The sequence below is a fragment of the Xyrauchen texanus genome, chromosome 50 (assembly GCF_025860055.1).
Source record: "Xyrauchen texanus isolate HMW12.3.18 chromosome 50, RBS_HiC_50CHRs, whole genome shotgun sequence".
In the NCBI taxonomy this organism is placed as follows: Eukaryota; Metazoa; Chordata; class Actinopteri; order Cypriniformes; family Catostomidae; genus Xyrauchen; species Xyrauchen texanus.
The window spans coordinates 19,746,880-19,762,638 of NC_068325.1; the positions used below are offsets into that span (position 1 = coordinate 19,746,880).

The 15,759-nt window shown below is 37.8% G+C and overlaps 2 protein-coding genes across 2 annotated transcripts; one reads left to right on the forward strand and one right to left on the reverse strand.

Annotated features, from left to right (window-relative positions):
• Window positions 1–3: 3 nt before the first annotated feature.
• tbc1d20 (TBC1 domain family, member 20) lies at window positions 4–10,181 on the reverse strand. The gene is made up of 8 exons (XM_052124067.1): window positions 9,790–10,181; window positions 8,979–9,164; window positions 7,282–7,362; window positions 7,001–7,187; window positions 6,721–6,822; window positions 6,381–6,522; window positions 3,459–3,643; window positions 4–1,295 (listed from the first exon to the last, which is right to left on the reverse strand). Exons 1-8 carry the CDS (start codon window positions 9,851–9,853, stop codon window positions 1,016–1,018), a joined length of 1,227 nt encoding a protein of 408 aa, XP_051980027.1. The 5' UTR covers window positions 9,854–10,181; the 3' UTR covers window positions 4–1,015.
• A 1,825-nt stretch (window positions 10,182–12,006) lies between these two features.
• On the forward strand, window positions 12,007–14,184 carry bloc1s1 (biogenesis of lysosomal organelles complex-1, subunit 1). Its single transcript, XM_052124355.1, has 4 exons — window positions 12,007–12,185; window positions 13,245–13,317; window positions 13,592–13,724; window positions 13,893–14,184. Exons 1-4 carry the CDS (start codon window positions 12,125–12,127, stop codon window positions 14,001–14,003), a joined length of 378 nt encoding a protein of 125 aa, XP_051980315.1. The 5' UTR covers window positions 12,007–12,124; the 3' UTR covers window positions 14,004–14,184.
• The last annotated feature ends 1,575 nt before the right edge of the window (window positions 14,185–15,759 follow it).

Here is a 15,759-nt window from a genome sequence, read left to right on the forward strand (position 1 = left end):
AACATGGATAATTGTATTTTTTATTGAAACATAATTAGCAACATGTTCATTGTGACACACTAACTCGAGCGAATCCGAAAGAAATTCTCAAAGTGCAAAAAAATTATCAAGAAGCGTCTTCTTTAGTGCAAAATAAAAGCAGCAGTAATTATGCATTCATATACAGTAGATCAACGTTGGTTAATTAAAATATGAAGAATAATTGACCACTTGGATGTTTTACTCCAAGCTTAGGAGATGTTTAGTGGAAACGAGCACTTATTGTTAAATAAAATACTGCGATTAAACTGATCTGGAGAAAGGAAATGTAGTGTAAAAAACATAAACGTACAAATTATGAGCTTAGTAAAAAGATTGTGTTCAGTGTTGCTTTACAACTAAAATGTTGTGTACACATATCAAGGTGTCCTAAAAAATGTAATTAAATGGCAATCTCTATAAATGTGTCTCCAAAAGTATTTTGGTCTTAATATTCTGGGGCTATCAGGTAGTAGAGGGTAATAAAACACATGGGGCCTCGATCACGAAGTGCAAGCTGAACGAATTTTTGTGTTGCATTTAATGTGACAATTAACATAAAAATGGTTTAACAAACAATAAACATGATGTAAAATGTCAAAAATTTGTTCTGCTTGCTTTTCATGAATGAGATCCAATATTTTTTCTTAACGACTTTTACACAGAAATTCGTTTAACCTACGTTACATAAGTGAGATCCAATGTTTTAAAACAATTTCCACAGACATTTGTTTTACCTGGGTTTCATGAATGAGGCACGTTGTTAAATAGGTTGTTGCATTGAATAAAATGTGACATATTTACAAATTTCCATTGCATCGTCCTCTTTTCGGGAATATTTCTGATTCTACGCCTCAACCATTGTGACAAACATCTTTTTTAATTATAATCTCCATTAATCCGACTTCAAAGTTGAAAAAAATGAAATATTCACAAGTCCTCTCAAATAAACTCTTCAAAATGAGATGCTGTTGTTCTGTGCTGTTAATTGGCTCCTTCAAGGAAAGAGTAAGTCCAGTTTCGGTGCCCATTCCAGTGCAGAGTTCACCACAGCCAAAGCTGCGGCCCCCAACGCCACAGTCAAACCCATAACCGCCAGTTTCACAATGCGCCGCGCGGTGGGCCGGACCACAGCTACAGTGCCTCGCTGGGCCTCCAGGTGGCGCTGTTGTTGTTGTTGCATCTGCTGTTGCTCTTTCCTTCTTTTCCGAAGAACAATGTCTGGATGCTGCTGTGTCGACGCCAGCTCAAAGTCTTTGAAGGTGGAGGCGGCGGTTCTAGACAAAAGCAAGAATGTTTTGTGTCGTTTAGGGGTTGGGTGAGGATCAAACAGCTCTGTTAGGACAGTTTGGTTAACATTGTTAGATGTTCCTAAGTTACTACGTAAACACTATAATGGCAAAGAAAGAACACAAAAGGTTATTTGGGATTAGACAATCATATCATAGATCATTTGCATCCCTCTGCCCTGTTTTCTATGTAGACATTTCCTGGATGGACGCCTTTGACCGTTTGACTTCAGCATTTTTTTAGATGTCGTGTCAAGTTAAAAATAACTTCAACTTTTAAAAATGCACTTCACAACTCCAATTCGGTTATACTTTACAGAGCCCCTTATAGGACAGGGTGGGATTTCCTGATAGTTTTGGGTTCCCTCGCAATATGTTTTGCGTTCCCTCCCAACAACTTTTGCGTTCCCTCCCAACAACTTTTGCGTTCCCTCGCAACATCTTTTGCGTTCCCTCGCAACATCTTTTGCGTTCCCTCCCAACAACTTTTATGCTCCTCCCAACAACGCTTATGCGTTCCTCACAACATCTTTTATGCTCCTCCCAATATCTTTTATGCTCCCTCAACATCTTTTGCATTCCTCCCAACAACTTTTATGCTCCTCAGAACAACTTTTATGCTCCTCAGCAACAACTTTTATGCTCCTCACTAATATCTTTTATGCTCCTCACGAACATCTTTTATGCTCTCTCGCAACATCTTTTTATGCTCCTCGCAACAACTTTTATGCTCCCTCGCAATATCTTTTATGCTCCTCCCAATATCTTTTATGTTCCTCCCAACAACTTTTATGCTCCTCAAGCAACAACTTTTATGCTCCTCCCAATATCTTTTATGTTCCTCGCAACATCTTTTATGCTCCTCCCAACAACTTTTATGCTCCTCAGCAACAACTTTTATGCTCCTCGCAACATCTTTTATGCTCCTCCCAACATCTTTTATGCTCCTCGCAACATCTTTTATGCTCCTCCCAACATCTTTTATGCTCCTCCCAACATCTTTTATGCTCCTCCCAATATCTTTTATGCTCCTCCCAACATCTTTTATGCTCCTCCCAACATCTTTTGCGTTCCCTCCCAACATCTTTTGCGTTCCCTCCCAACATCTTTTGCGTTCCCTCGCAACATCTTTTGCGTTCCCTCCCAACATCTTTTGCGTTCCCTCCCAACATCTTTTGCGTTCCCTCCCAACATCTTTTTATGCTCCTCCCAACATCTTTTATGCTCCTCAACATCTTTTGCTCCTCCAACATCTTTTGTTCCTCGCAACATCTTTTATGCTCCTCCCAACATCTTTTATGCTCCTCCCAACATCTTTTATGCTCCTCCCAACATCTTTTATGCTCCTCTAACATCTTTTATGCTCCTCAACATCTTTTGCATTCCTCCCAACATCTTTTATGCTCCTCGAACATCTTTTATGCTCTCAACATCTTTTGCATTCCTCGCAACATCTTTTGCATTCCCTCCCAATATCTTTTGCGTTGCCTCGCAACAACTTTTGCGTTCCCTCCCATCATCTTTTGCTGGTGTTTTGGGTTCCCTTGCAATAAGTTACGCATTCCTCTTAGTGGCTCCATAATATTTAATTTATTAATATTTTTTGCACTGTTTCTAGCTGCTTTTTTATACGCATGAACGGAATCGGTCTGACTAGCCACTTAAAGGTACAGTAGCAAAGAGACTTTTATTTCAGTTTAATTAAGGGTGGAAATGGCCATATGAAACTAAATTATGTCTTTGGTGCAAGAAACCTTTACTAACATTATTTTTCACACAATAAGATTCAACCAATAGAGAAGTTTTTTTGCTCTGTGGCATCATTTTCACTCATCTTAACTTCACAATAAAGCACATTTTCCTTCAAAATTTTCGAAAAAATAAACTTCAGTTTCTTTAAGCAAAATATAATTTCTAATCATTTCAAAAATGACATTCTCTTGAGAGTAATGAGATGCCACAAATGTGAATATGGCCGTTTAATATGTAAAGAAAGTGGAATTATTCTGAGGTTCAGTCTCGAATTACTTTAAAACAAATTGTTGCTTAAAATACGTAGATACAATTTTGTAAAATACTTCTGTACAGGGTGAGATGTTGCGCATTGCAGAAACACGCTTCCAACAAACCATAAAGAACGTAGACACTCACTGTTGACTCTGCTGTTGGACAGCTTCTCTGGCCAGCTCAGACGGAGGAAACTGAACAAACAGATCTCCGGCCCGACTGATCAGAGTCTCGTACGGCAGGTCCTCTGGGATACGAGACAGCAGATGATGCATCATGGCCATATCACACTCACAGTCCAACACCTCCTCCTCTCGATACAATACGATCTGCAAAGAGGAGATGGTATTTAACGCTACTGCTAAAGGGAAGAACATATTTGAGCAAACAGTGCTTTTAAGTTCTCCTAATACTGTGATGGACTGGACTGTATCTCTAGATGGATGGTTAGAAAATCAGTCACATAGCTGGACTTTGTTTTGGGATTTCTGCTGATAGGCCCTGGCTAGTTTGAAATCTCACAAGGCATTTTATACATGTTCTAATGTATTTTTTTAAGATCATAATTAGGGCTGACGATTCAACATTAATTTAATGCAATTAATTATATAAAAATCACGCATAATTTTTTTTACACTATTCATCATCAAGGAATGCTCCAGCCATCGGACCAATTCAAGCTTCAAGTACAACCTTGATGTTTTAATGCATTTGATGCAGCAGGGGGCAGTCAGCGCAACCCAGCACAGCTGTACAGGCAACACGCTTTCTCAAACCAATGAGAGCACGGTCCTAGTAAAGAAAGTCGAAGAATTGTATAAATTAAATAAATCGATCTGAAAAACTATGGTTGATTAATCGTTTATCGACCATTTCCACCACCTTAATTATTGGTATTGGCGAAATCCACTTTCGGTCAACCTTTAATGGAAATAAAACAACTACATTTTGACTTTTAAGCCACTTTTCGTACTGACTAAATGTTTTACTTGTCTTCTGCCACAATATATGTACATGATGTAATGTATTTGAATTATCGGTAACACTTTACAATAAGGTTACATTTGTTAACGTTAGTTAATGCATTAGATATCATGAACTTGGTTAATGTTAGTGTATAAAAGTACTATTGTTCATTATTAGTTCATTGTTGGTTCATTATTAGTTCATTGTTGGTTCATTATTAGTTCATTGTTGGTTCATTATTAGTTCATTGTTGGTTCATTGTTGGTTCATTATTAGTTCATTGTTGGTTCATTATTAGTTCATTGTTGGTTCATTGTTGGTTCATTGTTGGTTCATTATTAGTTCATTGTTGGTTCATTATTAGTTCATTGTTGGTTCATTATTAGTTCATTGTTGGTTCATTATTAGTTCATTGTTGGTTCATTGTTGGTTCATTATTAGTTCATTGTTGGTTCATTATTAGTTCATTATTAGTTCATTGTTGGTTCATTGTTGGTTCATTATTGGTTCATTATTGGTTCATTGTTGGTTCATTATTAGTTCATTGTTGGTTCATTGTTGGTTCATTATTGGTTCATTGTTGGTTCATTGTTGGTTCATTATTAGTTCATTATTAGTTCATTATTGGTTCATTGTTGGTTCATTATTAGTTCATTGTTGGTTCATTGTTGGTTCATTATTGGTTCATTGTTGGTTCATTATTAGTTCATTGTTGGTTCATTGTTGGTTCATTGTTGGTTCATTGTTGGTTCATTGTTGGTTCATTATTAGTTCATTATTAGTTCATTGTTGGTTCATTGTTGGTTCATTATTGGTTCATTGTTGGTTCATTATTAGTTCATTGTTGGTTCATTGTTGGTTCATTATTAGTTCATTGTTGGTTCATTGTTGGTTCATTATTAGTTCATTGTTGGTTCATTATTAGTTCATTGTTGGTTCATTGTTGGTTCATTATTAGTTCATTGTTGGTTCATTGTTGGTTCATTATTAGTTCATTGTTGGTTCATTGTTGGTTCATTGTTGGTTCATTGTTAGTTCATTGTTGGTTCATTATTAGTTCATTATTAGTTCATTGTTGGTTCATTGTTGGTTCATTATTAGTTCATTGTTGGTTCATTATTAGTTCATTGTTGGTTCATTGTTGGTTCATTATTAGTTCATTTTTGGTTCATTGTTGGTTCATAGTGCATTAACTGATGTTCCAAACATAATGTTTATTTTAAACATTTATTAGTACATGTTGAAATTAACATGAACTAAGATGAATTGAAATAAAATCAATACAAGATATAAAACAGGAAGCAGGAAACCGATGGGAGTGCGTACTCCAGGTAGGGAAGGAGCTGTCTTGTTCACGAGTGGTGCGGGAGGTTGGCCAGAGAATCGGGGCTGCGGGGGCGGTATTGCACTCGCTCTATTGCACCGTTGTCACGAAAAGAGAGCTGAGCCGGAAGGCAAAGCCTTCATATCGCTTGCTGCTTTTTCACAAAAATATGTGAATAATTGCGATTCATTAATCGACACATCATGTATATATATAATTTGTACATTTGAATTGATTGACAGCCCCAATTATAATAAATGTTATAATAAATAATTAAATTTTTTTTAATAAAAATTTTGCTTTAAAAAAAAATTACCTTTTTTTTTTTTTTAACATTATTTTCATGACAGCATTTGAATTATTATTTTTTTCTTCACATTACAGAAAAGAAAGTTTGGAAGGAAAATGTGTTTAATTGTCATGAAAATTATTCCTAATAGTCCTACAATTAGGCTACATATATAATATAATTATATAATTTATTATTTTCTCTCTTTTGATTTCAACTTAAAATATAAACTGGATATTTCAGTTTTCAGAGATTCACCCACGTAGAGGTATTAATAGTCGTCCTGTCACCTCCAATTGTGGTGAATCACGTTGCTTTATTGTTCGACAATCAAAGTATTCCTGACACAAGAGAATATCTGAATTATTTATTCAGAATAAACAACACAGCAGCTATATTTAGGCCTGAATCGTGCTACTGCAGTGGCAGTGAAACAGCTGACCTACTTCTGCTAAATATCAAAGAGGAAAAAATGGAAACATCTTACCACGGCAGCAAAGTATATGGGCATGAGAGGATGGCAGGCCAGGAAGAAATCGTACAGCCGGACGACGTGGCGGAAATCTGACAAAACGTGTCCAAACCAGGTGATGAGCCAACTGAGGGCAAAGATGGTGCCGACCTCGGCTCTGCACACAAAATACAGACATACATTTATCTCAATCTATAGAGACCAAAGTCAGGGTAGACAATAAATGTTTTGCGCAATTGACAATTGAGGCTGTGCGGGATAGACATTCATGTTTAAAATATCAATCCCAACCACATTGTGCTTTAAACCTTGCAAAATAAAAAGTCATAACAAAACAATAAGAGCTTATCCTCACTGTTGCATAAAGTCAAAGACCTCTGGGTTGATTCTCTCTATAATGGGCATCAGGTAGTTCAGGATGTGTTTGGTGTTGTCCATTGTGGGGTCCATAAAGTCCCTGTAAAGTGTGAAATGAAAAAGAAAGGTGATACAATCACAGTCAATCAGAACAAATTACATTTGGCGACCCCATGTGTCTCCAGTTCAAAAGTCCACATGTATTAAGACATTTTGACGTTTGTTTGGTTTATATTTTCAACATTGTGTTAGAGCAAAATGTCTTGTTAATGGCCCACCTGAGATGGTGAGTGGAGAGTTTCTCCACCAGGGCAGTGGCGAGTCGTTCCCCCAGCACCAGAAGGAAGGTCACCACAATGTCATGGTAACCCTGATAATAGTGCAGTTGAGGGTTATTCACAAGCACCCGTAGAATAATATCGATCAGCTCCTCCTGAAGGCCTTCACGCTGCTCATCTGGCATTCCTGCATCCATTACACGTGGCAAACAGAAAGCATCTTAGGCGTGGATCAAGATCAGCTGAAGCTTAAAAAAAGTGTGGAGGTCTGTTCTGCTCACCTGGAGGGAAGCGTCTCAAGGACCTCTGAACATCTAGAAGCACCTGATTAAAATCTTTGTTGTTCTCTCGATCTACCTTCTCTGAGGAGCAGAAAATATAAACAAAAATGGTACCAGTTTTCAGGAAAAGAAAAAAAAATATTGTTCAAGTTTAAGCTAAAAGCGTCAAACGATAAAAGCGTCAAGCGATAAAAACGTCAGGCGCTAAAAACTTCAGGCGCTAAAAGTGTCAAGCGATAAAAACGTCAAGCGCTAAAAACTTCAGGCGCTAAAAGCGTCAAGCGATAAAAGCGTCAAGCGATAAAAGCGGCAAGCGATAAAAGCGTCAAGCGATAAAAGCGTCAAGCGATAAAAACGTCAAGCGATAAAAGCGTCAAGCGTTTAAAAGCGTCAAGCGATTAAAAACGTCAAGCGATTAAAAACGTCAAGCGTTTAAAAGCGTCAAGCGATTAAAAACGTCAAGCGATTAAAAACGTCAAGCGATTAAAAACGTCAAGCGTTTAAAAGCGTCAAGCGATTAAAAACGTCAAGCGATTAAAAACGTCAAGCGATAAAAGCGTCAAGCGATTAAAAACGTCAAGCGATTAAAAACGTCAAGCGATAAAAGTGTCAAGCATTAAAAGCGTCAAGCGATTAAAATGTCAAGCGTTAAAACTGTCAAGCGTCAAAAGTGTCAAGCGATAAAAGTGGCAAAAATGGCAAGCGGCAAAAACGGCAAGAGATAAAAGAGTCAAATGTTAAAAGCGTCAAGCATTAAAAGCTAAAAACGATAACATTGACAAGACTAAAAGTGGCAAGCGGTAAAAATTGTAAGCAATAAAAATAGCCGAAAATAGCAGCAAGCGATAAAAGCTTTAAAGGCTAAGAACGACCAGCGATAACAGGGTCAAGCGATAACAGGGTCAAGCGATAACAGGGTCACGCGATAACAGGGTCAAGCGATAACAGGGTCACGCGATAACAGGGTCACGCGATAACAGGGTCACGCGATAACAGGGTCACGCGATAACAGGGTCACGCGATAACAGGGTCACGCGATAACAGGGTCACGCGATAACAGGGTCAAGCGATAACAGGGTCACGCGATAACAGGGTCACGCGATAACAGGGTCACAGCGATAACAGGGTCACGCTGATAACAGGGTCACGCGATAACAGGGTCAAGCGATAACAGGGTCAAGCGATAACAGGGTCACGCGATAACAGGGTCACGCGATAACAGGGTCACGCGATAACAGGGTCAAGCGATAACAGGGTCAAGCGATAACAGGGTCACGCGATAACAGGGTCACGCGATAACAGGGTCACGCGATAACAGGGTCACGCGATAACAGGGTCAAGCGATAACAGGGTCAAGCGATAACAGGGTCACGCGATAACAGGGTCAAGCGATAACAGGGTCAAGCGATAACAGGGTCAAGCGATAACAGGGTCACGCGATAAAAGGTTCACGCGATAACAGGGGCAAGCGATAACAGGGGCAAGCGATAAAAACTACATAAGTTGTGCCTGAATTCATTTTTACTCCAACTAACACTTAAAATGATTGTGGTCCTGATCTGGATGACTTGTTCGGTAGTTTTACATTGATTTTTAAAGAGATCAGAACCAGTGGCAATCAGAATCATCATGGCGCCACCCAGTGGTTGGTCAGGAAAACTGCAGCTAGAGTGTCATTTAATGTATCTTGGTCTTACCTAGTTGCTCAGGTATGCTGTCTACAGACACGTTGAGCAGTCTGGGCCACACTTGACGACGGATCTCATCGGTAAACAGTCCTCCTTCACTGATGGCCATACGCCTCAGAGTGGCCACATCCACGGGTGTCTTATTTAAAGCATGTGCGATCTCCGCTGTCTTTCGCTTCTGTCTGGACTCAGCAGCTGTTGACATGATTGCAAGAATCAGCATTGAACCAAAGCACCAGAATATGACTCTATAAACCAACAGTACTGTCAGCCAGATTACAAGAGTCTTTCATCAGAAAACTTGGTTGGAAAGACAGAAGTTGACCAATATCTTTCACTTCAATTGCAACAGCGGTTCCCAGAGGGACATTCAGGCCGGGTACAAAGATGCAACATTTTTTTGGGGGGGGTCATATTGATCTTTAGGGTGGGCAAGTGTGGTTGTTTCTTCATTGGACCTCCGGTTTGGGGGGTTACATGAATCTAGGGGGCACAACAAAAATCTAGGATGCAATGCCCCCCAGGCCCCCCTTAGACCGGGCAATGGAGACATTAAGTCTACATTAAGATTGTTTATAGTCACATCTCAAACATTTGAGGCCGTTTGTTATTGGAAAAACAGAGATTTCCAGCATCTTTGCAACCATGCATATTTAATATAACATTTTATTTTTACTTTTAGACACATCAACACCGTTTATATATATTTCAGAACAGCTGTAAAACTCAAATGAGCTTCAATATATCAACAAACAAATCTAACACAGAAACATTACACACTATTACATGCACATATAGACTTTAATAAAGGTTAAGACACCTTGTTTTCCGAGTCCATTCAATGGAGAAGACGCTCCGAAACTCTGTGAGTTTTTCAGATTCATCCTGTCGCAAATTTGAGTCCCTTTCCCGGGGTTTTATTCGTTCTAATAAAACTACATAATTTGATTTACATATAAATATAAACAGCTGGTGGATTTTCCTTTAGCATGACAGCTAACTCCAAAGGCCACTTCATCACATTCAGGCCCAGGTTAGCTGTATAAACTCATTACTAATGAAAATAATCTGCCTGTCCGGTCTAATATACTCATGTCAAAAGATTTAAATGAGTGTGTTCTCCTGAAGCGGAACAAAATCACGGACTCTTTTCTGTGTCATTTCATCAGATTCGCCTCCGAAGCTGCAGCTGTAGCATCACCTGGCTCGGTGTTTATTTGAGAGAGAAGGATTCTGGGAGTTGTAGTGCAACATCAGCTGGCTTATTTTCATATGAGAGAGGAGCATTCTGGGAGTTGTAGGTTTATCAGATCAAGGAAATGGCGCAGTCTCGAAAACTCAAATTCAAAATAAAAGTCTTTTCAAAATGGCGTTTTGAAACGTATAAATAAAGATTATCATATGACGCTAAAATGTTTGTTTTTGGTATTTGAAACTAAAATTTAATATTTGGAAGAATTCACATTTTTTGCGTGAGAAAGATCATATTTAGAGCTGTTTAGCCATTACGTAAATTTGCACGCAAACAAGGAAGGATAAAAATCCTGTGGTTTTTACGAATAGGGATTTTCGAATTGCAATTAAAATAAGATCTGCTGTGAAAATTACTTGAAGAGACTTTCACGTTTTGTTTTAGAACTTAACCCTTGTGCGTCCATTTAAAAAAGTTACTCAGTGGTCCTTAGAGGACAACAATGTCCGTTTATATATTAGTATTATTTTACACTTATTATTTTACATTTATTTATATTACTTTTTTTAACCAACATCAGTCCTGATCATAACTATTCAATATTCATTCATTTTCAGGATTTTATCCCTTTAAATGCCAGTTTGTTTACACAATGCCAATGTTGTTTCTCTCTCTCTCTCTCTCTCTCTCTCTCTCTCTCTCTCTCTCTCTCTCTCTCTCTCACACACACACACACACACACACACAAAACACACACAATTTTAGCTGCATCATTTATTCAGTTGTCCTGCAGTGCTCTATAATACAGCAAACAAAAAATAGCTAAACATTTTTGCTCCATAGGCTAAACATGAGAAAAATGGCGCCATCTGGTGGAAAATATTAAACTTATACATTTTGATTCATGATTTTATGCTTTAATGGCACTGGGATCAAATATCGTTTTAATGGGTTTCAGTGGGGACATTTTTGTCCTGAAGGTCCTGAGTGTGACTATTTTGTGTAAACAGTGTATTATAGATGTGTTTTAGGAACTGATGATCAACCAAAATGATTGAAAAAATGAAAATGAAAAAGACAAAAATGTCCCGAAGGTCGCACAAGGGTTAAATCACGCACAGTCACACTTCAATATGAACTAACTGAAGTTGCATGTTACTAACCCCTGCTAAATAAAGCACATAGCTCACATGCTAATGGCAGTTGTAGTCCTTAATTAGCATTGTGATAGCAACATGCGTTTTTGAATAAACAGTTGTTTCAAAATGAACGCTTGACTGTGGTATGACTGTGTAATTTATATTCTAGAACAAAACGTGAAAGTCTCTTTAAAAAAATTTAAAGGTTATATAGGTTATATTATTCAAAATATTCTTAGTATAACAGATGATACAAGTTAATGGCTTGAGTGCTTCATTTTAAAGGCATCAGGAAATTTGGAAAGCTCCACTTTAAAAGCATGAATTAAATATCTGCATCATGAATTATGTTTTTTTTTTAAAAAGCATCACATTATTTGAAACACAAGATAATTTTATTAGACTTAATTTCACTATATCTTAATATTGTTGTCATCCTAAAGGGTTTTGTATCCGTCTGAGCTGTTTTTCAATAATGTTTCTGTCAACATGACAGACATAGAAAAAAGCTAGACCGAAATCTTTGAACACTGCACAGCGTATCAGTTTTTGTCAGCGTCTTGGACAGGATTGTTACGTTTTAAGACGGCGTGTTAGAATAAAAATAACTTTTAAAATTGCGTCGAGACACCTGCGTTCAATCGAAGCCAAGGGACTTTTATTTTGAAATATATATTTTGAAACGCTATTAAAGGGTTGTCTCTTCCCGGTCTCCGTATGTTTTCAGACTCGATTGTCATGTGAGTCCTGTTGAGGATTAACATTTAAGATACATTTAGTCCTTAAGGGCGAAATCAACATTTATATTTTATTGCACAGCCAAAATGCTGTCCCGTTTATTAAAGGAGCACCAATCTAAACAAAACGAGAGGAAGGAGTTACAAGGTATGTGCTGCTGTAGATTACAGGCCCGTGCACTTTAAATTAACATCTTTATTTGTTTGTATACTGCATTTAGAAAGAAATTCAGTTTATCACTGATGTTAATGATATATTCTGCAGTTTATTTTCATTTTATCCTATTTTCTGCCTTCATATAGTCACTGAAAATGCTTTTGTGTACATCATGGAGGGGAAATACGAAAACAAACAAATTTAAGACAATTTAAAAAAATAAATACAATCATTATTATAATAATTATAATGCTATCAATACATTTATTATTAATAATACGTCATAAATAATGAATACATTTATAGAGAATACATTTTAATTATAAATTAAAAATACAGATGTAAATGTAGGAAAAAGTACATGTTATAAATGATAACAAAATGAGTACATGTATTAATAATAATTAATTAAATTAATAAAGCACTCGATTTTATGATATAATACATTTGACCATTTATGTATTTTTTATATATATATATATATATATATATATATATATATATATATATACACACACACACACACACACACACACACACATCAACAAGGTTGAACTGTCATTAACTAGATGTTTTTAGTTTTTGGCACCATCCGTTGTAAATTCTAGAGACTGTTGTGCGTGAAAATCCCAGAAATACTCAAACCAGCCCGTCTGACACCAACAATCATCCATGCAATTATCTAATCAGCTAAATGTGTGGCAGCAGTGCAGTGTATAAAATCATGCAGATATGGGTCAGGAGCTTCAGTTACTGTTCACATCAACCATCAGAATGGGGAAAATGTGATCTCAGCGATATGGACAGTGGCATGATTGTTGGTGCCAGATGGGCTAGTTTGAGTATTTCGCCTTGTTGATGTGAGAGGTCAACAGAGAATGGCCAGACTGGTTTGAACTGATAAAGTCTACGGTAACTCAGATAACCACTCTGTACAATTGTGGTGAGAACAAAAATCATATCTGAATGCTGTTCTGAGATGCGGGTTGGTCTTCCATTGTTAAGATGACAACGCCATTAAATGTAATAAAATGGTTTCATTGGGTGCAGAGCGGCGGAGGCGAGAGGCCATAGCAGCTGCAACATGTTTAACCGAGGCTTTGGTGGACCATCTCAATGTCGGGTGAGTCTCTAATGATTTAAAAGGTGATAAAACTCCCAGGATTGTAAGGCAATCCGTTCATGTGATCAAAGTGGTCATAATCCAGGTCTTTGTGTAGACGTTATGATGAAACTCTGCAAAAGCTGCTTAGAGCACAACATTCGGATGCAATAGAGCACCGTTCTCGCAACAGTCAAATGTATTAAAGTGGGACGTAAAAATGAAAACCTGTTTAAAGCATGGTTATTTTGCATTTTGTTTGTTTTGATGTATTATGGTTTGTCCTGTCTTTTAGGGTGGCGCAGGCCTACGTCAATCAACGGAAGCTGGACCATGAAGTAAAGACGTTGCAGGTGCAGGCCAGTCAGTTTTCCAAGCAGACGGCCCAGTGGATCAGCATGGTGGAGAACTTCAACCAGGCCTTAAAGGTAGGCCAGGATTTAAGCCGGGTTATTTGTGGTCAAGCATCACTATGGAACGCTTGATTTGTAAACTAGAGGCATTATAAGTCTAAACTCTTTTGTTGGAAGCAAAGACTAATTCTTGATCACTATGAACTGTTTTTTATGACACTGAAAGCTGGTCTGAATTTTCAGGAAATTGGAGACGTGGAAAACTGGGCGCGAAGTATCGAGATGGACATGAGGACAATCGCGACAGCTGTTGAGTATTTGCACAAAGGCCCGGTTCAGCCCTCCACCTCCTGAGCAAATGGACGTCACTCGAAGCGAATGGTCCTATATGGACAGAAGGACACTTTTATTGGAGACATTTCCATCTGATTTGTATCCGCAAAGAACGGCTGCAGCAGCTGTTTATTTCTGAAAATATCTGTTTTTCTATCATATGATTTCGGTTATAGAATAAATAAAGTTATGTTATAAATGCTGCATTGGTGCGTTTTATTGCATTTCAGGTCTGAATATCAAAAATATAATCTAGGTAATAGTTCACACCAAAATAAACTGGAAAAAGAGAAACAAGTCTATTTTTAGGACCATTAGGATTTTTTGGCATTAGTCACTCACTAATGGATCTATTGTTCCCTCCAGGATTACAGTCTTGCTTTAGTCCCTTCTAGCTTTCATAGACGTAACCGTGTACTAAAATAGATTTTTTTAATGCAAGGACTTTGTGGGTCACTTTTATAACCGTGCTATTTCTTTTTTACTTAACAATGTTAAATCCTAAAGTTCACACACACTGCGATGCTATATAATCCATACATTCTTCATCCTTTTGAAATCATATAGGATTACTCCCATTTACACAAGGAAAAACATGTATGTTTAAGGGGTCATGAAAGGATAGAGCAGAGTGTGATGGGTGTAAGTGAAATGGGATGCCTGATCCTAATTGGCTACATTGTAAAGACCAGATGTAAACGGTAAAAGATGTGCGAAATACTGTCTTGATACTTCTGTTAAGTTTTCAAATAATTCACTCATGTAATGGTGATTTTAATTTAACTTTGTTTTCAAATTGTGTCAAATCATAAAACTCGAGCCAGAAAGAAGAAACAGGTAGACGAGTATCTATATCCACAGCAAAACGAGTCCTTGATTGGCATAACCTGAAAGGCTGCTCAGCAAGGAAGAAGCCGATGCTCCAAAACCACCATATAAAAGCCAGACTACAGGTTGGAAGTGCACATGGGGACAAAGATCTTACTTTTTGGGAAATATCCTCTGGTCTGATGAAACACAAATGTAACCGTTTGGCCGTAAGTCAAGTCAAGTCATGATGCTGCCATCATTAATGACCATCGTTATGTTTGAGTCTTGCAAGCCGAAGAACACCATCCCAGCCGTGAAGCATGGGGGTGCAGCATCATGTTGTGGGGGTGCTTTGCTGCAGGAGGGACTGGTGCACTTCATGGGACAACGGATGTATAAGATTGTGAAATTAATCGGCACGTTTTTTATAACGTTTTAAATCTCTTAGCTTTTTTTTTGCACTTCATTTAAATTGTCTTGCGATGATGTGACATGAATTTTCAAAACCACAAATGTTTTTTGCTGCCTTACAATTAATATGAGGATCATCAAAAAATGTATGCATAATAATTTGAATTTGTGGCATAATGTTGATAACCACAAAAAAATTATTTCGACTAGTCCCTTAATAGCGATTACAGAAAGGCACTTACAACGCCTATCCGTAAACGTTAAAAGACACACCCCAGAAAATGTTTTTTAGCGGTCACATCTGGCCTAGAGCTGGCATGGCTAAACACATGTGGACCAAACTTTCACCATATATGTTTTTCTAAAGATGTAAAATTGGAGGGAATTTTCTCTTGGGTCACAACTGGCATTGAGGTATATGACCCAGATGACAACACATAGCTGAGAGGCATGTGTGGCTTGGCTATGGCACGACATGGAACACGTTTGGTTAATACTTGGTAAAACACGTGTAGGCAGGAGTGGGAGTCCACACCTTGGTTGGTCTCACTGTTGT